The sequence below is a fragment of the Gloeophyllum trabeum genome, assembly GCF_000344685.1.
Source record: "Gloeophyllum trabeum ATCC 11539 unplaced genomic scaffold GLOTRscaffold_00003, whole genome shotgun sequence".
NCBI classification, from domain to species: Eukaryota; Fungi; Basidiomycota; class Agaricomycetes; order Gloeophyllales; family Gloeophyllaceae; genus Gloeophyllum; species Gloeophyllum trabeum.
In genome coordinates this window covers 1,521,429-1,543,936 of record NW_006920412.1, presented here as the reverse complement: position 1 = coordinate 1,543,936, position 22,508 = coordinate 1,521,429, and the positions used below count along the sequence as shown (strand labels likewise).

Sequence of the window (22,508 nt, the reverse complement as noted above, 5' to 3'; positions counted from 1 at the left end):
ATGTTGTCTACGCTTTATGTTTTCTTCCGTGCAATGGCCAAGGCGAGGTTGTCCTGGCTAATAAAGCCCTGTAACCCTCACTAGCAAGCAGTTTTAGTACCACCTGTACCGTATCTCTGCCATCAGGGCTGTCACAGAGCCAAATCTATTTTTAATAAATTCCTGTTAAGGCCCTCGAGACCCCCCCTCCCCCCTTCATGCGGTCTCGGCTTCTCCCGGTGTCCACCCCTTGGCCATAAGGTGACGTTCGCGGCTGGGCAGCCACAGCTGCACCAAATGCGGTAACTGCCACAACTGTACAGTAGTACCTCGTAGTCCCACGGTCGGCCATTTCTCCTGGTAGACCTTTCGCCACCGCCGTCGCCACCTTCACTAGTCTGCAATGGAGAACGATCAGGTGTGTATCGCTTCGCTAACGGCGAAGAATGACTTTCTGAGTGGATATTAGGGCATCCTCGTCGACCTTTACGTCCCCCGCAAATGCGCGGCCACTAGTATGTCTAGCTTAGTCTGGTTCCAAGCATCAGCGTAACCTGCTTCTCTCCAGACCGCCTTATCACGTCCAAGGACCACGCCTCCGTGCAATTCAGTGTGGCGGACGTCGACGCCAATGGACGGGCTCTGTCCACATCCACCTCCTTCGCTCTCTGCGGTCAAGTCCGGGCTATGGGCGAGAGCGATGATTCGATCAACCGGTTAGCGACGCAGGCTGGCTGTAAGTTTATAGTCTGTTGCATATGAGTGCAGACTAACTGATTGCTGATGGATATTCGATAGTACTCCGGAACGTCTGGTCGTACCAAAAGTAGAGCTCCATTCTGTCACTGCTTGTCTGTATTCTTTAGGCATCTCTCCGTGCATCTCTCTGTTATTGCATTGCGATCGTTCATGGGCTTGAACGAACCACAACGGGATATGAATCCCGCGCTCGCGTCTGAAGTGTCAGCCTTGCTCTCAAAATCATTATGACTGTCTGCTGTCCACAGTCTAGTTCAGTTGCCGCATCGCGCCCAGGGATGGTCGAGAGACAGATGATTCATACGTCCCCTTTCTATACGACCTGACGCTGTTACAAGTGCCATCTCTTGCGCTCACGGTGCGGTGTTGGGGACCAATTGGGGACCGTACAGTGTGAGGCAAGTGTGAGGCGCTCAAAACCGACCACTCGGCAATAGGCGAGCCGCGGATCCTATCACGATCGTGAGAAAAGACTTTTAGGTCCCGAAAACCAGACCAATCGATTCCTTTTCACGAGAGCTTTCGGGCCATCTGATTATTTTCTCGAAATTCCCACGTTTAAGAATTTAATCCTTCACATATTTGAATTTGGGTCGGAGATGCAGCGGAGCTACCAAAAAGGGAAGCTTTGTAATCACGGCCAGGGTAGCCGAGCCACGTGCCTGGCTAGGGTTAGGGTGAAGGCACTACTTGCTCTGGACGTGTGGGACACTCACTATCGCAGGAATTCCATCGGAGACCCCCATTCCGTATTATACAACCATATTGAGTGATCAGGACGCAGCTGGCTCCCAAATAAATGAGGTTACGCTCGGCGACCCCATATTTGAACGCTTACGTACGCACCGATAAAAATGAAAATGCAGGATTACGCATCTTTTTGCCAGGTTTATGTTTCAAATCTTTTTCTCGCCGCCTACGGCGGCATAATTAAGGTGCCACAGAGGTGCCGATTCTTAGTGACATACACTGTAGGCAGCGTTTATTTTGATCGACAAGGCCGCGCACGTGGCATTACGACATCATTGGCTGGCTGTGTCTTGCACCGAGAGAAGGCGGCGGGCGTCAGCCACTGGCAGGACTTGCTGCGGCCACAGTCTGGAGGTTCAATTCGACTACGGACGCGGCTATATATCTCGTTCAATGGGCTCGTCCCCGCAGTCGTCGCCTTTTGACGGAACCCTGTCTACTATCTCTGTGGACTCTGTAAGGCTCTGAAACCCGTACAGCGCTTGCCACTCCTTATCATCTCGAACCAGTCAGACTCGATGGTAGAGATCAAGAGCGAAGGTTTGTCGGGATGCAATGGCCCCACACAAGAGCAGGACAACCCTGAAGATAGCAAGTATCGCTTATTGTACAGTAAATCCAAAGTTTACGTGAATCCTACCGCGTACGCCAGGGATAACATTCCCGGCTTCGTCACCTTGGTGAAAAGAGTGAGCAGCAGTAAATGGTCTCTTAATGCACGGGCTATAGTTTTGCACAGGAAGCTGCCAATCCGACGTACTTCCTGGCGTGGATCCCAGAGAACTTGCTCAATGAGAAAGGTCCCGGTGAATGGGACAAATTCGTCAAGGTAGAAGAGAAAGCTGCGCTGGACGAGGAAATTGACGGTAAGACTATCCTATGGTGCTACCAGTTGTAATTTCTTATCCCTTCCGAGATGCTGTGTTAATCGACCTTCCTACGTCGAGACCGGAGTCGTATGCCTTCTCTGTTCCCATCACATCCATATACTCTCTCATTGTAAACCCACCGACGTTATCATCATGGCGTGAGTCCTCTTTCATAGTTGACTTGCAGATGCTGAAGATTACGCAGACGGATCTATTGCCATAAACTTGATTAATGGGACCACACTGCCTACTTTACATTTCCACGATGATGAGTCGAAATCCTTTACATCCAGCCACGTTGCCACTTCACCGGTCACAAGACGCAACCCTTCTTCGTATCCGCCTCCTCCCAACGAAGCAAGTCTAGGAACGAAATCCTCGACTTGGGGAGGTGAAGACTTGCTAGCGCGGTTGCGCGCCTACTGCCATCTTATGCGTTCGAATCTGCAAACTAACTTGTACTTGGTTGACCCTTCCAAGGCGGACATTGAAACGCATTCCACGCAGATCTTCGACGATGACGCAGTCGATGATATTCTAGCTACCTCTTCTTATGCTGACTCTCACTCGCCCATTCCCGCCCACAGGCGGCCTCGACCGCTTCCCACATCCGCCGCCTCACCACCCAATCCTTATTCGAACCGCTCATCCATCTTGCATCGATCCCTTCAGCCTCCATCGCCTCGGTCTCAGCCGCCTTCGCAAGCTCGTACTGCCTTGCTTCAATCCTTTTCGAACATCACACGAGCTACTAGACACGCTGCTCAGAATATACTCTCTCATCCTCTAGCTAAACCAATTGTACCGCATCTACCTGATCCCGTCAAGAGTTTTGTGAATGCCCCTGGAGAATGGAGCAGTTGGGTAGAGAAGAGTGGGGTTGGGGAGTTCGAAAGCGCCCGTGTATACCTTGCTCGGTGGGCAAGGATTGTCGCCGAAGAGGGCGAAAGGGCGCGGAGAAGAGAAGCGCAGGCCATACCGTCGTCGTCTTCCGAGGGCTTGCCAGAGGAAAACTCATCACTTGGAGTATTTGAGTTGTTGCACTCCACTTCGAATTTACCGACCCCCAAGTCTTCCAGGGACCCAGCGCACCCGGTGAATGAATACATGTGGGAGATTTGGTTTGAGAACGACGGTACACCGAAAGTGCGGATCGAGACATTGAAGAGAGAAGTCTTCAGGAGGGGAATCAATCCGAAGGGGCAATTACGACGGAAGATATGGCCTTTCCTGTTGAATGTCCACGACTGGGATGCTACCCACGAGGAGCGAGCTCTGCGCTGGGAAGAGAAGAAGTACTTGTTTTCATGCCCTTTCCGTCTGTCCACTAAACAGGTTTCTAGGAAAGAATACCACCGTATGAAGGATCAGTGGTGCGGCGTGTCAGAAGTTTTTGATCGACCAGATGTCATTGAGGTATTCTCTAATTTCTTGATTTCTGGATTGGATCTCATCGCCTATCCTAAGGAACGACATCGAATTGACGTGGATTGTCGTCGGACAGACCGTAGTCAGCCGATGTTCGCCTCACCTGCGTCAGCTGCCACGACGCCTAACGAGGAAAAGGCCATGCACCATCGCTATTCCATAATGTCCCCAGGCCTAGGAGATATCGGTGCCCAATCGCCGAGCAACGAGCATGTCGAGAGAATGGCAGCGGTCCTGCTAACATACAACTTCTACGAGAAAGAGCTGGGTTCGTAGTCACTCGTGTCTGCACCATGTTTGCATGCATCCATGATGCTAACATCAAAGGTTTTGAAGGATACGTGCAGGGGATGTCTGATCTCTGTGCTCCAATCTACGTGGTCATGGATGGTGATGAGGAGATGACGTTCTGGTGTTTCGTAGAAGTCATGAATCGCATGGTGGGTATTCGCTGCATTCTTTCCAAGGCAGCTAATAGGGGCTGACGTTGAACAGAAACAAAATTTTTTGCGCGACCAGAGCGGCATGAAGAAGCAGCTTCTGACTCTGCAGGAACTCATAGCGATGATGGACCCGGAGTTATATCGGCATTTAGGTAAGGCAGTCGACGCCATAGAGTCTGCCAGCGTGATTCATAAAACATTCGTTACAGAGAAGACGGATGGGCTGAATCTATTCTTCTGCTTCCGGTCTGCAAATCCATATATTCCTTCATGGATGATGTCCTGAACAATTCTATTAGATGGGTGCTCATCACCTTCAAGCGAGAATTCCCGTTCGATGACGTCCTTCGTCTATGGGAGGTTCTATGGACAGACTATTACAGCAATAACTTTGTACTTTTCGTGGCCCTGGCAATACTGGAATCTCATCGGGATGTGATCCTGAGGTATCTGATCGAGGTGCGGACGCTGCCAAAGCTTTCTGCTTCTTGTCTTCTGAAGACTTTCACCGCAGTTCGACGAGATTCTGAAGGTGAGTTACGAGTTCGAGCACCTCGCATGTGCTAATGGGTCTTCAATAGTACTGCAACGAACTCAGCATGACGATTGAGCTTGATTCGACCCTGGCTCAAGCTGAAGTCCTCTTCCTATCATTCGCGCAACTAGTTGCGGACATTGATCGTCGTCAGGCTGAGGCTCCCAAGTCGAATTCCAACAATCTCCGCCACCGTCGGTCTGTCAGCGAAGCAGGCAACCAAGGCGCTAACGATGATCTAGCGCAGAAGCTACCCACTATCAGCGAGAACCTGCGGGAGCTGTTGAAGGCTGGCCGCTAGGCATCGTGTATTGTTAGTTCGATCTCATGTTGATCATAGTCTGTATAGTGCAACTCCCAGCCATGTATTTCCCGCCTTGCGTATTACATTCGACTGCTACCCGACGATGTTGCAGCACAACTAGCAATACTCAAGCGTTCTCTCCGGTTCAACAATAAGCAGCCAAGTCTACCGACAACCCAGAAGATGGAGTCGTTGGTTGGGTACATAACCTATCACACAGCTTTAGGTTATGAGCCCAAACAACTTCTCCTCTCGAAGTAGTGGAGGGGGAGAGACAAGATGTCTGAGTCAGAGCATGTGCGGAATTTGCCGACAGCCCAGCGATGCACGAGACACGACGCGTCCGCCTCATCCTCTGTTGCAGTCGCGTCCTTATTGCTCGAAAATGCCTAACCTCACGATCCTGCGTACATACGCTCTCAAGTCCAGTCCTACTGAATTACCTTCCTCCGTACTATTCCAGCATACGGAGAGGTCGCTGACTATCTTCGATGCGTATCCGAAGGCCATGTTCCATTTTCTTGTCCTTCCTCGAGTGACTCCGCCATTCACGGTGGCAGAGCTTAGCAATCTGAAGGCTCTCTTCAAGTCCGGCAGGGAGCGTGCTAAGTCACTGATAGAAATGCTTGGCCAGGATGCTCGGCAAATACAGAAAATGGTCGAAGAAGAAATGGTGAAACGGTACGGCTCCAAGTGGGACGTCTGGCTTGGATTCCATGCCGTGCCTTCCATGGAGTGAGCGATTTCGTCCATTCAACTTGCCAACCGCGCCAGTACTGGTCTGTGGTGTAGACATCTGCATCTTCATGTTATTTCTTCGGACTTGGTGTCGCAAGCCCTGAAGAATAAGAAGCATTATAACTCCTTCCACCCAAAGCTAGGCTTCTTTTTGCACTTGAACGATGTCTTGTCCTGGTTCGAGTCCGATCAGTCCTACTATGACATGGTGCGTGCGATTATCGATCTCGGTGATCTAGCTGAACAGCAGGAACTGGACCTGAAACCGATGCGGTCCTGCTATGGCATTGCAGAAGACTCAATTAAAGAAGGAGGAATATGAACCCTTGCTGAAACAGGATTTGGTGTGCTGGGAATGCGACAGGCCCATGAAGAATATCCCTACACTGAAAGGCCATCTGAAGGAGAAGTGGGAAGAGCGGATGAAGAAGGAGAAGAGCAGGTTCGATAAGAAGCGCAAACGCGCCATTGATCCTGAAGAGGCAGCTGGGATAGAGCAGCCTTCTTCGGAACCTTCGAACAAACGCGCTGATACGGGAGACACTTTGTGACCGGTGTGTTGTCTCTGACTTCCCTATCTTGATCAGTAATCCGTGCGTTGTATTAATGGAACCACTCCTGCTCCAAACTTCAAACGCGATGATATCGCGTCTCGCCGGATGTGACTTGCTTGCGTCAAACCTCCCGCCACTCAAACGCGCATATTTCCTGCGAATGCTAGCTCTGTGGCCGCGCTGGACTGCCATCTTCGAGTGAGATCGGACGTACGGTCCGACTTGCAGTGGCAGGCTTGCTCTTGATGCAATCCCCTGGGCTCAAGCTGAGCCCGCCCTCGTGACAGACAGCTAGGGGTAGAGGACACGCATGGGCAGATGTAATAATGATATGAAAATTGTATACGTACTAAACCTCTTCGATATGCCCCGCACGAAGATCGAGAGTTCCATGCACTCCACCGGGAAACTGTAAATCTCTCGGGGTCGCGCCCTACATAAGCGTGATCTTTCCCTCTGTCCTCTTTCATCTGCGCTCCTCGTAAAGCCTATCCACTACTGCACGGGGCCTCGCAGTCACACGGAGAATCTCGTCTATATAAGCCTCGCGTCTAGGGTCTCCGGATGCAGCCTCTCACCGAAATGCAGTCTACCCCAGCAGGCCGCCGCGCGTCCGAAAGGCGTCCCTCCGGGAGACGTCCCTCTGGCATACCATCGCGCCGTGGTTCCATCGATCCCTCGAGGCTTGTAGCTATTGACAAGTGAGTATGCGTCCCAGCCTTGGATTCGTGCGATCATTTCATCTACGGTGGACTAACGAGATCGGATGCGCAGGGCGAGCGCTATCGGAGGACACGATAACTTCAATGTACTCTTTATCGGTGCAGGAAACATCATGTTCGGTGCGTGAATTCATCACTTGCTGAATGTCTTCCCCTGACCCCCATATTTAGGGTCCCCCGAGGGTCCCTGGAACCACTCTTTCCGTCTCGAGCAGTCAGTACCTTCGACTATATTCCTGGTTTTATCTGTTATTCAACCGCGCACACAGCAAGCTCGGCCCGCGCCTCAAGGTCGTTGCGCTGATCGACCCCAACACCGAGCGCGCCGCCGCCGTGCTCGAGAAGAAATGCGCGTCCTTCGTCGTCTCCGCGTACCAGAACACGCGCATCTTCAAGACGCTCGACGACTTTGTGAAGAACATGAGCCCGCGCGACCGCCCGCGGGCGGTCATCGTCGGCAGCCCGCCCATGTTCCGCGGGACGACGAAGCCCGGGCGCGACATCGAGCTGCAGATCCTGAAGCACTTCCCCGGCGTCGCGCTGTTCATCGAGAAGCCGGTGGCGACGGGCCCGAAGGAGGAGATCCCGGAGGGGTTCCAGCTGGCGAAGCAGATCAGCGAGAGTGGTACTATCTGCTCGGTCGGGTGAGCGAACCTCTCTCTTGTTCAGGCTCTCGAGCGGTTCACTCATGGCATTCAGGTACATGCTGAGGTACCTGAGAGCTGTGCAGACGATGAAGCAGATCATCACTGAGAACCAGTTGACCGTGATGGCCACGGTGGCCCGTTATGCTTGCGCATACGAGGCGATCGCTAAGCCAGACTGGTGGGACAAGTCCAAAAGGTGCACTTCTTTCTGCTTTTCCCGCTGTATGCTTCTCATGTATACCCGTTAGTGCTGGCCCCGTTATTGAACAGGGAACGCACTTCTGTGATCTCTCCCGCTACTTCGGGGGAGATGTCGACATCTCGACCGTGGTCGCCCACTCGCTGGAGTGGTACGAGCCCCCGGGGCACCTGAGCAAGATGCAGGTGGACGAGAGCCAGATTCCCGAAGAGAACAGGATTCCTCGTGTCACCAGTGCTACATGGTAAGCTCGTGGCCGTGCTTTCGTGACGCATATTTGCTGACGCGGAGTAGGAAGTACGAGAACGGCGCTGTGGGCAGCTTCACCCATGTCGTAGGCCTGCAGGGCCACAATTACAGCTGCGAGCTCGAGGTCTTTGCTGACGGCTACTCCCTGAAGTACGTACACCTGTCTCCGTGCCGCTGCATGGCGGGCTAATCATCTTCGCTTCGATGTAGGTTGGTCAACCCTTACGTCCAGCCTGTGCTGTACATCCGCAAGCCCGGCGATGACGACGAGACGGTCCAGCGTTTCGCGGACGATGACCCCTTCTTCTCCGAGGTTCGTCCAGGTCATTCTGCGTCATACATACGTTGCTGATGCATAGTTGTTGTATAGATCTCGCACTTTATTGATGTCATCGAGGATATCGAGGAGGACCCGGAGGCGGCGCAGATTCTCAGCTCTTACGAAGGTACGTAGCGCATACGGAGTATGACTTCTGCATGATTGGCTGACTTGTTACTGCTGCAGATGCCGTCAAGTCCTACGAGTTAACTTGGGCTATTAGAGAGGCCAGCGAAAGGTCGAAGAAACCTCGGGCTTAGTATAACTGTGACCAAGAGAAGCAAGGAAAAGAACGTGTCATTGTAATTGTCCCAAGTAGACAGAGGTTTACCTCTGAATAGATAGAATGAATATTGATCCCTTCGATTCGCGTGAGGCTAGGACGAATGCGATATCATAAGAAAAGTGACATTAATGCGATGCAAGAATTATGAGTGACTGGTATCAAATGGAGAGCGATCGATCCCATTCGTGAGCGGGTAACGTACACTGCAAACCGGTTCTACCTCCCCGGACCAAAATGCAACAGGTATCATAGGCAGAGAAAATGCAATCCGTCCCACCATTGATTAGCTTTGTTTCCTCCAATGTAAGGTATGCAGGTCAAGAAGATGTGTTGCCGCTGCTGCCGCCGTTCTTCCTTCTCTCCTCGAGCTCCTTGCGCTTCTTCTCGGCCGCCTCCAGCCTTTCGGTCATAGCCTTGAGCTCGGCGTTGAGTTTCTCGTTTTCCTCGGAGAGTTTGAGGACGTTGGAGGCGCGTTTCTGCACCCGGGCAAACCTGCTCGGTGGTAACCGAGGAGACATTAGTTAGCTGGCTGTAAAGAGCTGGAAGAGCACGCACTCGGGGTCGGATGCGAAGTCACTCTTGCTGTTGATTATTGAATCAAAGGAGAAATCGAGCTCGTGCTTGGGGAGCTCCGGGAGGTTGGGAGACTGCATGCCTGACCTGAGGGCTTCTCCTGATGCTTCACGACTGTGCGCTGGAGGGGGCTCGTCCGACGACGGCTGGGACGGATCGGGGACGTCTGAAGAGTCTGGGTGCTCGTGGGGTTGTGCGCTGTACGGAACGGGGAGTTAATGACAGGACGGCGGGGACGGCGGGGGACTGACGGGAGGTGCTCTGGCTGGGGGTCTGCGCCAGGCTGGTGACGGTTGTGTGGTGAGTCGATCGGGTCCATGTTGGTTTCGCAGGGCTATATCCGGCGCGGTGGGTGACGAGGTCGTGGAGCAGTTGGTCGCCGTCAAGGCTGATATTTTGGTGGCCGTCGAGTGCAGCTATCCTGCTTGTCACAGAAGCCCGAATACAGGGGTTGCCACTCCATATCGGGAGTCCCTCCTGCCTTTCTGGGCATCCTCGGATCGCCTTCACGGTGAAAGTCCATCACCGCTGATCCTCTTGCAGCTGCATAAATACTCTGCTCTCAGCGTCATTCAGACATGGCTCGCCTCTCTGACTTCAACTCGGGCCATCTCATCATCCTGCTTTCCATCTCCTTCTTCGTGTTCGGCAGCTATGCTGTTCTGTTCAGTGCGTTCGTCCCTTCAACCGGCATTACTGTAGGTTCTCCATGATTTCCCCTGCACCTCTAAATAGCTTTGGGTATCCTGATCATTGACTTGGTTGATTGATAGGTGCTAGACATGATCGCTCGCGATACCCATTATAAATATTTCTTCATCCTGCTGGTCCCTACCACCTCGTATTTTGTCATCGCGAACTGGGTCGGCTGGCAGTACTTCAGGAACTCCTAACACCTCTCTCGACAAATTTCTCAGCACATGAAGCTCTGTCCTGCCCCCATCACGGACATCATGTCAGGGCACCCTGAGAGCCATGTCGAATTGACTCTCCAGAACCTGGACGACCGTCAGGATATCTGCTTCTATCTCCAGCAGCTGCGATCTATCTCGTTGGCACGCCTCTGTGTGCCCATATTACTCACCCTGACTACGCTCGCGGCGACGGACAAGCGTTGGAATACGGTGATTGTGCTTTATAAGCCTCGTCTCCCACGGATAGAGTCCTCAGACTATCGTGCGCCGCTGCTCGAGATGACTCCCCTTCCCTCCAAGTCCATACCATATCACCGAGGCCGTCCTCTTAGAATCCATGGCGCTCACCAGTCGTGGGTCCGGTGGTAGTTTGCCTCCGGTGTTTTGCTATGTAATCCGCTCACGGCGCTTGCGGTACTCCACACGTTGCTTAACAGGACCTGCACGCGGAATGCACATCCCTGATGCGCCGCAGTTGCTCTGCGCAAGCACTACGGGGCCTGTGGCGCGCGCCCTGGACATTTGCCCTCTTTTATTTTGGGATAGTCGCCGCGGTGTCCCAGACCAAATGGATCCGAGTCAGATACTTGCCCCTTTGCGGCTTCGGTCCAGCTTATGGATTTAACGGAGGAGGCTCCAAAGAGGGCGGGGTCTATCTTCTTACACCTCTGGTTCCGTCGGGCTGGGAACGAGTGTACCTAGATGGCCGATTTCTCAGGGCATCGGGCAGTTGTCCTCGAACATCCGAGATAGGGATGAATGACAGTGCGGGCCCTGGTAATGATGAAGAGTGTCTGGTACATTGGTGGGGAATTTTGTAAGATGGACAGTCGGGTGCACAAATAACGATTACACCCTAACCAGACAATCCGACATAAAGCATATGCATAGAGGATATAACATGGCTTGCGTATAAATATATATAATAAATAACCGTCCGAGGGGAGCCGCTATGATGGATTAGATGCCCTATCGCTGGGTGTTCTGGACTTCCTCTGCAGCTCCCGTAACTCCGTCCACAACCCAGTGCGTCGCACTTCGCCCGGCGGCCCGGTGATGGAACTGAGAGGCCGCGATATACCAGTGACGTCCGTCTTCTTGTCGTCCTCCGCATCGTCGGACGAAGCGACAGTCCGCGCAGGGCTGACGTCGCGACCGCGGGCGAACAGTCTTGGTCTGCCCACTTCGCTGAGCCTGGGCGGGGGAGTGGGATTGGACGCGGTGCTGGATAGGAAGCTTGCGAATGCTGTTCTTGTTCTTGTACGGCCCAGTCTGTTCTGCGCAAAGGCGGAGATGGAATAGCTCGGGTCCGGCTCGGAGCGCGTAGGCGACTCTGAGCGTGGGGCAACGCGAGGATTCGATGGGGCCGTTCTCGAGGTAGATGCTGGAAGCTGGGGTCGGCGCGGGGCAGCTGTCGGCAAACGCAAGTAGCGGGCGCGTCTACAGCGACTTGATGAGATTTCGATTGGAAAGCACAAGGAAAGAAACGCACGCGACAGCCTTCAGTTCAATCTTAGTCTTGTATTTCTGTACCCATTTATCCATGAAAGCAGCTAGGGGGTATTAGTTACGACCAAGTTCCTCTGGCGATTTCCAGCACTTACATAAAACGGCTTTACGATGTTTTTCTCTTGCCTGTCTAGCTTGAAGAGCTCGCGGCATAGCGGCTCGCCATTTGTCCCAGAACTTGGTCTTCAGGTTCGACGCATGGAAGCGAATGGCAGGGAGCGACTAGAGGCAGGTGCACCTTCGTCAGACCCATGAAATATAGGAGGACAAACGGACATACCCTTGTCTTCGAGTGCCAGATGCCAAACGCTCGGAACAAGGTATTCCTCTGCGTTCGCATGAGTAGGTCAATCTCCTGCGCGCATATTCAGTGTCTATTCCGTGCTGCTAGTCGAGGCAGCTACTCACAATCGGTCGAAGCCTCTCATCTTTAAAGCGTTCTCGCCACTTGTCCCAAGCGGCTGCCAGAGAAGCACGCTTGATCTCGGCTTCCTTCTCTTGCAATACTTTGCGTCGATGACGAGAAGCACGGGCTGCAGCCAACCATTTGTGGAACGTCCGCCGAATCGTCTCTGCTATCGCATAAATACCGTGCATTTTAGGCCTGCAGCGGAGTCACCCACCTTCGCGTTTCACGTCCTGATAACTCTCCATGAGACTGAAATCCTCTGCGTGACGTGCGCAGATATTCTTCCACTTCTTGAAGGCAGAACTAACAGACCGTCAATGTCATCCGGGATCACATAAAGCCAGGGCTTACGAGAGGAGTCTCTGGTGGTAGCGCTGAGATACCAGGATCTCGCGGTCCTTGATGTCGACTACGCGATTAATCCAGTGAGACAGAGCATCCCTCATCATCCGCTGAATAGTACGGGTGAGCCTACACAAACTATCGCTGATGAATAGCCCACCTTAGCGACAAGGTCCTGTATATAGCCTTCGGCTAATTTACAGTGCCGTTGTTCTCTTGTGCGTTGAATCCACCCTATAGATGAACGATGTGTAAGCGACATTTTGCTATAGTAAAGCCGGTACTGAACCCACTGTCGAAGTATTGAAGCAACATCCGCTGCTCTAACAACTTCAGCTTCTTCTGTCTTTTTTGTTCCTCAACCTTCTCTACCCAATGTTTCCAAGCCCGCCGCATAAGGAAGAATTTCTCTGCAATCTTTGCTTGTTTGATCATCTTCAAGCGGACTCGCAGTTGAATACGCCACATATGTAGCATCTTGAAGGTCAGCTGCGCAGAGTGATACTGGACAGCGAAGGCTTGCGAGTTGCGGTGGGTTCGGTAGACCTGATACCAGGTCTTCAGAGCAGATACAGCGAGCGAGGATTTAGGACGTGTCGCGAATGCAATAGCAGTGCCTGTTTGATACGTGGGTGAGAACAGACCCAGGAGTAAAATGCGTTACCTACTTTCACGCTCTCGCTGAGCCGAAACTCGGGTCTTCCAGACCGCCCAAGTCTGCTTCAGAAGCCTTGTGGCTCTAACACGCTCGAGCAGCTTGCCTCGTTCGTGCGCTTTCCATACCCTAAGAACAGCTCGCACGAGAATATCATCCTGTCGAGCTAAGTGTTTATCTGCACGTCGTTCTAGTGCCTAAACCACACAGCCGTCAGGTCCGACTATACACTTGACAGTAGCGGAAGTAGGTTACACACTCGTATCCGGTCTCTAGATGTCTTCCAAGAACGCCAATGCCTCTTGATAACCATGGCATCGTGGAACTCTTGTGCAGTATGGTAGTCATGCCTGAAGTACGGTCAGAACGTGGTGGTCCATTCCTTCCGATTGTGCACTTACATCTGTCTCTTCCAATTATTGAATGTGCTAGCCATGATGCGAAGGCCCGTCCTCTCGACGACGGTTCTCTCAGCGGCCTTCAACTCGGTTGCGCGCTTCCATTGATGCCATACTCGAATAGCACCTCTGTTCTCCCTCGCCTCGGAGAATTCATCTGCAGCAGCTTCAAGATGCTCGATCTCTACCAGCTTCGATGCCCACCGCTCGAAGAATTGCCGGGCGACTTGTTTACTATAATGCTGTTCCGCAAGTCGAGATTGGTATAATTGCCGCCATTTTGCCCAAGCGTCCTCGACGAGCTTGGCCTCTCGTCTCTCGCGGACGCTCTTCATCTTCGCCCGCATATCTTGCCGCCATTCTTCCTTCTTTTTCCGTTGTAACTTTGCCTTCCAAATCGACATGAATGTCTTGAGCTTCTTGTTATCGGAAATCTTTGCTACATGTTGATACACCTCTTGCCTGGCAATTAGTTTGCTATGCCAGCGGTGGATAGCAAGTCTTAGGATGAGGTTGTCTCGGGCCTGAGCTATTTGCTCATGGGTCGTCTGAGAAACATAAGAATCTGTCATAGAAGTTGTATCCGAAGGTGCATACCACGGTCCATTGATACCCTTGCCTCCATACATCCCAACACCTCTCGAGCAGCCTCTCTTCACGAAACCTATCGGCCTCTCTCTCATCTCTTTCCATCTTGATTTTGTTCCACGCATCGTTCTCATTCAAGACGCTACCTCTACGTTCTTTGGCCTGAGCGATGCGCTGGGCAGCAGTGAGCTTAGATGGAGGAGGAGGGAGAGATGGCGGGCGAGTTATTCTTGACGGAGCTGTGGCTTGCCGGGTGTGCGCAGCTGGCACTGCACCATTTCGTGGTCGCTCAATAGCTCTGTAGGAAGGCGGCGTGGTAGATAGAGAGGGTGCAATGTCTACCGTGGTCTCACTCAGTGCGGGTTCCCATAGCGCAGGTTGCCGGCGGACAGGTTGGGCCTCGAGAGCTTTCGAAGGTTTCTGCCACGGAGTCGGGGTAGGGGTAGCGCCAAGATCGAGACCGAGAGAGTTAGCTGCGGCGGTGGTAGAATCAGCCACAGACGGTGGCCGCCGTGCCCAAAGGCGGGAGTTGTGGTACTGTGGTGCACTGCCAGTTTGCTCCGTCTCGTCCTCAGTCCCCGTGTCTTGAGTATCAACATCGTGCGAGTGTAACGTGAACGTGTCATCGTCGATTTTAGGTACGGCTCTCGGACCCAAGGTGAGGCGAGCAGGTACAGGTGTGGACGTCTTGACTGGAGCCGCTGTACCCCGAGGCTGAACTGGTCGCGCCTGCTTGTCGTACCCGTGCAGTTCCTTGACCACCTTCCACTTCTCGCCCCAGTTGGGTCCCTTCAGAGTTCCAATCTTAAGCAGCTTGCCATATAGCACGACTTCATTTTGGGGATCCAAACCGCGGTCCTGCAGGAGGTCGTTGTACGCCTTGAAGACCGTCAGGAAAGTTGTGGCGGTCCGGCCTGCGCGGTCTATGACCGCGTCGATGAACTCGACCTGGTCAGTGGATAGACCACCGAGTTCTGGAACGGATGCGGAGGAAGAGCGGGAGAGGTCTGCGGCTTGAGTGTAGGCGATGGCGGATGTCGTGCTTGGGGGGATTCTGGGAGGCGGAGACGCGCGAGTAGGCCTGAAGCGCGACATGCTCGGGCACGAGTGTATGACATGAAGTCAGACGACAAGGGCAGCGAGTAGGGCTACGGCAGTCTCATTCGACGCGTCTCATGGTGTTCCAGTTCAAACGGTCCAAGACGCGTCGTGTGGTCGCGACGCGTTAGACACGTGCACGTGTTCCCGCTAGTATACAAATTCAATAAAAATAAAGCAAGTATCGACATCTACGCGCTCGGATAGAGCAGATATCCTGAAAAATTCCTAAGCGGCTTTGAAGTGAGGGTGACACACGGAACGCCCTAGTAAAAGGCGAGGGCGTTGTCTGTTTGTGCCACCCTCAGCCGCTAATTAACAGTGGTCAGTGCAGCAACATATCGCCTATCAGCTGCGTTTTGTTCCGCCGACGGGTTTCTCAAGAACGGAAAATGGCGAAGACCGTCTTATTATGGCGAAGATAGGCAGATACATCACAATGGACTAACTTCACATTAATATACAAGGGAATAATAGTACATGACAATTGGACATATCCTACATCACTAGAAGTACACGCGTAAAGCAGCACTTGCATTAGACTCCAGCGGGCAATAGGGACACTTGACGCGTCTACATAACGTTGGCAGAACATAGACGTCAGTAAGGCCGTCCACAGTAACGCGCACGACTTACCCTCCGTTCCTGCTCAGCTTCTGCAGACTGTCCTTGGCAATAACGTGCCCACACGACATCATCATTGGCGGGTTCGCGTCAGTCGACTGCTCCTTCGACACAGGGCAGGCAAATATCGAGTGGTACCGGTTCTCCGGAGGGAGCGGTATTTCGATCTACATAACTCGGTCAAAATGGCTCTCACAACCAAGACAGTGGAGAGAAACGCAACTGGTAGCTCATCAGTTTGACTCCACTCGCTCTTCCGCTCTCTCATGAGCTTCCTCACTTTCTCGATCCGCGCCAGTGCACCTCCCCCTCCGATATCCCCAACGACCCTCAACGGCACCTGCCTGCTCATACCCATACTAGCGCAATACTCCTTAGCGAACATGGGCTCCAGGTCAAAGTGGATCGCAGGCGACGCTAGATCTGCATACGGGGATGTTTGCAGACGTGATAAAGGCAGATAGGCAGTGCACGTCATCAGTCGATGAATCTCCAGCGCATGTCGCTCGTAGAAGGGGCCAAAGTTCACTTTCGCATAGGCTAGAGCGGGGAGCGGCTGAGGAGGATGAGAGGCGAGCAACAGGCGTATGTACTGGGAGCGGTGAAGGTAGAACTCCAGTGGCGAAGAACGGGACTCGAGAAAATCGCGGTTATCCTTCGTCCATCTGCAGCATGTACAGTTTAGTTGCAGCCCAGGCTCTGAAATGCACCCATTCTCACGATAACGCAGGGCCAATGTCCTGATTCTTCAACGACTGGAGAATCTGATGTAATTTCCAGAACTGGCCATGCATACCAGGAGACACGTCTGCCCCGCATTCCTGGAGGGAGTCAGTTCCGGAAAATTCTCCTAGAAAAAAGTCCAACCTCGATGAAAGTTTCAGCTACTTTGAACTGCCCCGTGCGCAGAAAGTGGATGGCAACTGTTCGTTCCAGCGCTTGCGTTGCCTCAGGAGACGCAAACATAGGAGGAGACGTCGGCAATGAGCTCGTGAATTTCTGTGTACATCAGCTCTAAGGTATTATATCCGTACGCTTCCACTTGCGCGACGCACCTTATCCAGAGCTTTGCCATACCGCGACAGGCACGAGTATATCTCTCTGTGTCTATCCTCGACATCCTTCTTCCGGGCCTCCACGGTCTTCGTGAGGTTAGCAAATGTGTCCTGGGTCTCAGTGCCCGCCTTCAAGCGGTCTTGAACTTGGTGTAAGTATTGGAGCAGGGCATCGAGGGAATCCTCTACGGACTTGCTCTTGCTCGACGATGAGTTGGAGGTCAGCTGCTCTAGCTTGGCGAGTTCCTTCAGAGGTCCCTCCATGGTGCACAGCAGCAGACAGTATCTCCTCTGAGAGTACCAACAAGTCTCAAAGCGTATTAAACGAGAGGGAGTACTGCAGTAGGCTCGTAACCACCCTCTACAACAGATTGAGGCAGAATCTATGTTGTAGAGGCTGGTGCATTTGGCGTGGGAATCCAGTATACGCGTCGTTATCTTCCTGCCGCAGCCCTGCCGTTGCTGCCGACGTCCGCCGAACCCTGCCGAAGTCTGCCGAATGCGCCTTTCGTAGTCGAGTAAGAACCCTGGTAGTCCAATACAACCAGCTTTATAGTGTCATTAGAAATGTTGTAGTCGGACTACAAGTCGCGCCCGCTGCGAAGTCTCTCGCTCCTCGCCGCTCCCTCGTCCGACGCTCGTTAAATGTTTGGATACAATATGCTCCTATAATCATGGACAAGATTAATGCCATAGATGTCTACCTTCGGGCCCTTGGAAAACGAACTCCGGACTGATTTTTCTGTATATTACTTATACCTTACCGAAGGGTCTACCCGCGCTCTCCGATGATTTCCTGGCGCAGCTATCATGGCAAGAGAAACTTTCCACCGCAGTGATAGGTCTGCGATGTTTGTTTGACATGTCTGTGTGGCGGTGAGTTGTACGGCACGGGAAGGCTGCAGGAATTCGTCTCTGGGACGCGCTAAGTCTCGAGATCTTGCGGACTACAAAACTCTTTCTAGTCAGATTCCGATCAACTTGAGGGCAGGGCGAAAATTCAACTCAGACAAACTCAGCTGCCAAAATGTAAGCAGCCGGTCGGCGAATTAGAGTTAACGAGGCGTATACTGGATTCCCACGCCAAATGTACCAGCCTGTCTACCGATATTCTGCCCTCAATAGCGGTACGACAGGGTGGTCACGAGCCTAGTACTGCAGCTGTGCAGCCTGCCACGGTGAGTAGTGAAAGTAGTGTTGGTCACTAAGTGAAGTCGAAGTCCTTCAAAGTGTGTTTATGACACACTTCGTTTACTCGAAGTCACTTTAAAGTGACGTCGAAGACTTTGCGAAGTCAGTGGCGCGCGTGCACCCAGGATTCTCACGGCTGTGGCTGCTGTCCTGAGGACGTCCTCGCCGCCTCGGACATGAATTAAAGGTCGTACACAGTACAATGTAATTATACAAAGTATCCTATGCATCATTCCTATCATCAGGAAAATACTTCTCCAAGAACTGAGCCAAAACATCGATCTGATCACTGGAAATGAGACCATGGACCTTCTCCTTGGGAGGCTCAAGAACCTCCCGAAGATCCGCCTCTTTCGCTGCCCAGTCTGCAGCAAAATCAAGACGTTCATGCCGGTAGAGGTACTTTAAAATCTGTAGGACTTCAAACATAAAGGCAGAGAGCTTGCTGCGACGGGAGTCGTCGGTTTCTCCGCTGGATGAGAACACCCTCTCGCATGGAACGGCGGAAGCTTGAACCGGTAGGATGTCGAGTGCAACACGATAGAGCAACGGATATTGATGTTGATTCCCCTATCGAGCCGATGAGAATGAAAAATGACTTGGACTTGCAGAAGTGCGATCCGAAACATACCTGCCAGAACGCGACGAGATCGAAGTCGTCCAGCGCGTCATCTCCAATGACGCCCGCCGCGAGGTAACGTTCAAGTTCCTCGTCCACGATGAGCTGGTCTCTAATCTCCTTTTGTCGCTCAATAGCCTCTGCATCGGTCGTGCCGACGCCATTGATGTCTTGGCTGGCTTCGCCGGAGGTGGTACTAGATGCCGTCGACGAGACACTCCCCTCAGAGGCTGCTTTGACAAGCCGGCGGATGTTGGCGAAGCCGCGAGCTTGTGCACGGGCAGCGGGATGAGCCACTTGCCCCGTGACAGGACGGGCTTGTACGGGTGCCGTGGCCCTTTGCAGTTCCTTCCGGTACCTGAGCATCTGAGGTTTGTGTGAGTGCTGCGAAATGAACTAGCACTTTGATACGCACCATCTCCCGCATCCACTCCTTCGCGGCCAAAGCATCTGCTTGAGACCAATGGTCTTCAATCCACTTGAGCTTCGTGAGAGGATTGACAACTGCACAATTGGATTAGCTAATGTCACATGAATATACAGAGCACTTACTCATTGCGAGCGCATATATACGAGTCGTCCGACCTTCCAACATGTATTCTTCGATCTTGGTGATGGCAACACGGATTCCGTGTGCTATACCCTTCAATTTCTTCTCCAAGTGCTTGAGGGCATCGAGAAGCTGCTCATAGGCCGGAAAGACCATTGCTATCGTGGGGGTCTTCTCGGCTGACAATACTTCTTGCACTGTATGAGGAACAGATAAAAAGTCGCGAATGTCGTTCAGAACCTCGCGCTCCTTTGGTGGGAGACCGTGGTCATAGATCTCACTCTGCTTAGCATGATCAAGGAAGCAGCTGATGGCCTAGAGGGGAATGAGTGAGACCAGGGCAAAGCTCAAGAGGGTGACACATACCGGATACAACTCTAGAACTCGGTCAATCATAAGGAACGTCGAGGACCACCTGGTGTCAACATCTCTCAGAAGCTCATTCTCTGGGAGTTCAGCCTCGAAGAGATTGCCTTCGTTTCCCTCCCGAATGGTCTTCTGGAAGTCAGAACGGCGCTGATCGGAGCCTCTACACGCAGTGACGAGGGAGCGTGCGCGTCCGACGGGATCCCTGTTGAGTGCCGCAAGGTATTCGACATCATCGACCTCGGCTGTGACGACGTCGATCTGGTCGAGCAGCTCGAAATCGGCGCCAAGTTCGTCGGGTGCTATCACTGTCGATCCGCTTAGCACCTTCAGCGCGGTTTTGACGGCGATATTAACAACGTGCGGGAAGCATCTGTAGGTATACATTAGCCAATGAATGACTGACTATACAAACATGGCTTACCGCACTCGATTGCCCTTGTGGTCGAAGGGTATACCTAATCCTGCCAGCTCGGCCGCGAGATGAATCATCATGGTGTCGTTCTTGCTGTCGTTGTCCATAGTAACCATACCGATCTATATAGTAACAATGAGTGTTATGACAACAGACAATCAGCACTGATCTACCTTGTTTTCGATACCTAGGTCCCGCAGAACATCCATGACTATGCGGGCAATGTTCGAGCCTGCATGACCTCCAGTGAGGCGGCGAAATGCGAGCAGACGGCTCCGCAAGATGAGGCGTCCGGTCGGGTCTTTCGTCATGTAGTGACCCGTGATGGCGAGGTATGACCGAAGGCGCTTGTCGGACCAGGAGTCGGTCGTGAGAGCCACCCGGCCTAGTGCTTTCTGACATAATTAAGAGTTCAATCAGTCAGAGGATGATTCAGTACTCGAGACTCCCTACCTGTATCTCCTGTTTCATCTTGTTGTACTCCTCGGTAAACTTCGCGACAATCAGACGGCCGAGTTTCTTGTGGTGCGGGATATCGTTCTCGGTCAGTTCCGTACCGAGAAAAAGCAGTAGGTCGCGCAGTTCCGGGCTGTCAACGACATTAAGAGACTATGAAAAGCAAGATTATGTGAGTCTGGGGTGTATCCTAAACTTGCGCGACGTACTTGATCATCAACGGCAATCCACCGTACAAGTCGATCGAGAAACCCTTTCAAAGAGAAGGGCTCTCGTACGGTTTGGCCTTCCTGTCCGGCGTCCATTGCGGGGCTTGCTAGTAGCTCTCTCCAGCCTTTTAGATGGTGTGTGATGACGATGTTGCGCCAGACAGTGCCGTGGTACTTCTTGAGGTGATCGCGGATTGTCGAGGCCATGCCTGCGGTACATTTCCAGGCAGACCAGTCTTTCTTTTGCCTGACAGGAGAGAAATGAGTTGTCACAACATCTGGCAAATGAAATCCCATTACGCACTTGCATAATCGGCAAGCGACGAAGGGCGCATCGGGTTTGGTCCTGTATTCCGTATTGTCGACTGGTAAAGGTAAATTTGCTGGCTTCTCCCTAGTGTCGACCGGCCGCATGCAGAACCATACGTCCGAGGCGGTGGACTTCTCGATATTCCGAGACTTGCGATGCCGGACGACGGAGCCGTAATACGGTTGCTCGACGTCGGAAGCATCACTGACGCCGTCGTCCGAAGTCCGGTTGACGGGCGTGCTTGACGCTGGACTCTGAGTCGGACCAGCTCCGCAGACGGAAGCTGTCCTGGGTGCGCCGTTCTCCTTCTCTTTGGCCTTCTTCGAAGCGCGAGGTGCACCGGTGCCCTTCCTCTTGCGTTTGCGCGCTCCCGGCTGTGCTGTATTGATCGCATTACCCGTAGAGTCTTGTAAGGCTTGAGTCGGAATAGAATTTGCGGGTGGTGCTGAGATCTTGGGTGGGACCGAGGCCTGAAATTGAGTGAATGAGGGTTGATTTGTTGACACTTGGAAATGAGGAGGGGGCCAGTAGACGGGGTATGCAGGAGGACATGGGTACTGGAAAGACTGGTTAGACTGGAGGAGAGCTTGAGTGTCCAAGGGGTCATTTGGGGTTTGAGGGAGGCTTGTCGATGGCCATGTGGAGAGGGTAGCAGAGGTTTGTGAATATTGAGAGCCTGGGGTGCAAACACAAGCCTCGGGGGTGTCGCAAAAGCAGGCAGGGGTGGCCATCGGGACGAAGAGGGCACTGGTAGGGCTCACACATATTTATCGCAATTTAATAGAATTTACCGGAATTTTCTTCGTCGTCGAGTAGCGCGACGAGCAAACGTTCAGCCGCTAAGCGGGACGCATCAACGCGTCGCGTCAATTCACGTGCCGCGATATTTTCCTGTTATGTCAATCACGTGACCTTCGTCACCACTTTGCAAAGTCTTCAAAGCGACTGACGTCGACTTTAAAGTTTCATGAAGTCACTAAATCTCGAAGTGGATTGAAGCGCACTTCGAAGCCACTTTACTTAGTGACCAACACTACACATCGAGCAACCGATAATATGACACGCGGTGGCATTCAGTCCCATATGTCAATACAATATTGTGAATTCCACACAACCACCATATACAGTCATATACTCCCCATATGGGAGCTGAGCCACAGACGATCCCCTACAACGGTAATGTCAGGGAATATCAAATAGAAACAAATGCATTACCATATTTGAATATCAATTTCCGCAGATATACCCAGTGATAGAGCAAATATGGATAAATATATGGAACAATGGGGAAGTCCGGTTTTTGGCCTGATACAGTACAATGAATCATAGCTAAAATATCAAAGCACATCTCGGGTTGATAGCGAATCCGGAATATGGATGCAAATAGCGTAACACATAGCATAAAGGTGCGATATACCTGATTCGGGATCGTCCGGTATATAATCG

General features: G+C 52.4%; 8 protein-coding genes across 8 annotated transcripts; 4 read left to right on the top strand and 4 right to left on the bottom strand.

Annotated features, from left to right (window-relative positions):
• Nucleotides 1-448: 448 nt before the first annotated feature.
• GLOTRDRAFT_35727 (RabGAP/TBC) lies at nt 449-5,064 on the top strand (the record flags this gene model as incomplete). The annotated part of the gene is made up of 14 exons (XM_007864659.1): nt 449-494; nt 548-715; nt 2,002-2,177; nt 2,228-2,354; nt 2,405-2,515; nt 2,563-3,652; nt 3,701-3,773; nt 3,825-4,053; nt 4,122-4,225; nt 4,281-4,380; nt 4,438-4,474; nt 4,528-4,687; nt 4,743-4,760; nt 4,810-5,064. Coding segments are annotated over 14 exons (2,694 nt in total), but the record flags the coding sequence as incomplete, so codon positions are not given.
• A 388-nt stretch (nt 5,065-5,452) lies between these two features.
• GLOTRDRAFT_56862 (HIT-like protein) lies at nt 5,453-6,444 on the top strand (the record flags this gene model as incomplete). Its single annotated transcript, XM_007864840.1, has 3 exons — nt 5,453-5,802; nt 5,860-6,013; nt 6,099-6,444. The coding sequence occupies 3 exons, from the start codon at nt 5,453-5,455 to the stop codon at nt 6,354-6,356; spliced, it is 762 nt and encodes a 253-aa protein (XP_007863031.1). The 3' UTR covers nt 6,357-6,444.
• Nucleotides 6,445-6,941: 497 nt separating this feature from the next.
• Nucleotides 6,942-8,755, top strand: GLOTRDRAFT_35443 (uncharacterized protein; the record flags this gene model as incomplete). The annotated part of the gene is made up of 10 exons (XM_007864641.1): nt 6,942-7,060; nt 7,134-7,201; nt 7,253-7,295; nt 7,351-7,725; nt 7,781-7,924; nt 7,977-8,171; nt 8,222-8,326; nt 8,387-8,489; nt 8,547-8,622; nt 8,682-8,755. 10 exons carry the CDS (start codon nt 6,942-6,944, stop codon nt 8,753-8,755), a joined length of 1,302 nt encoding a protein of 433 aa, XP_007862832.1.
• Nucleotides 8,756-9,098: 343 nt separating this feature from the next.
• Nucleotides 9,099-9,673, bottom strand: GLOTRDRAFT_126665 (uncharacterized protein; the record flags this gene model as incomplete). Its single annotated transcript, XM_007865235.1, has 3 exons — nt 9,099-9,273; nt 9,337-9,552; nt 9,606-9,673. 3 exons carry the CDS (start codon nt 9,671-9,673, stop codon nt 9,099-9,101), a joined length of 459 nt encoding a protein of 152 aa, XP_007863426.1.
• Nucleotides 9,674-9,932: 259 nt separating this feature from the next.
• GLOTRDRAFT_36636 (uncharacterized protein) lies at nt 9,933-10,247 on the top strand (the record flags this gene model as incomplete). Its single annotated transcript, XM_007864729.1, has 2 exons — nt 9,933-10,052; nt 10,128-10,247. 2 exons carry the CDS (start codon nt 9,933-9,935, stop codon nt 10,245-10,247), a joined length of 240 nt encoding a protein of 79 aa, XP_007862920.1.
• Nucleotides 10,248-11,176: 929 nt separating this feature from the next.
• Nucleotides 11,177-15,264, bottom strand: GLOTRDRAFT_72289 (uncharacterized protein; the record flags this gene model as incomplete). Its single annotated transcript, XM_007865234.1, has 14 exons — nt 11,177-11,708; nt 11,761-11,821; nt 11,873-11,999; nt 12,058-12,132; nt 12,186-12,349; nt 12,401-12,489; nt 12,538-12,638; nt 12,689-12,762; nt 12,822-13,145; nt 13,197-13,380; nt 13,443-13,533; nt 13,585-14,129; nt 14,179-14,589; nt 14,668-15,264. The coding sequence occupies 14 exons, from the start codon at nt 15,262-15,264 to the stop codon at nt 11,219-11,221; spliced, it is 3,333 nt and encodes a 1,110-aa protein (XP_007863425.1). The 3' UTR covers nt 11,177-11,218.
• A 509-nt stretch (nt 15,265-15,773) lies between these two features.
• On the bottom strand, nt 15,774-17,210 carry GLOTRDRAFT_37175 (uncharacterized protein; the record flags this gene model as incomplete). Its single annotated transcript, XM_007864768.1, has 6 exons — nt 15,774-15,840; nt 15,904-16,058; nt 16,097-16,556; nt 16,612-16,712; nt 16,759-16,890; nt 16,947-17,210. The coding sequence occupies 6 exons, from the start codon at nt 17,208-17,210 to the stop codon at nt 15,774-15,776; spliced, it is 1,179 nt and encodes a 392-aa protein (XP_007862959.1).
• A 1,149-nt stretch (nt 17,211-18,359) lies between these two features.
• Nucleotides 18,360-18,695, bottom strand: GLOTRDRAFT_37434 (uncharacterized protein; the record flags this gene model as incomplete). The annotated part of the gene is made up of 1 exon (XM_007864783.1): nt 18,360-18,695. A coding segment is annotated over one exon (336 nt), but the record flags the coding sequence as incomplete, so codon positions are not given.
• Nucleotides 18,696-22,508: the final 3,813 nt, after the last annotated feature.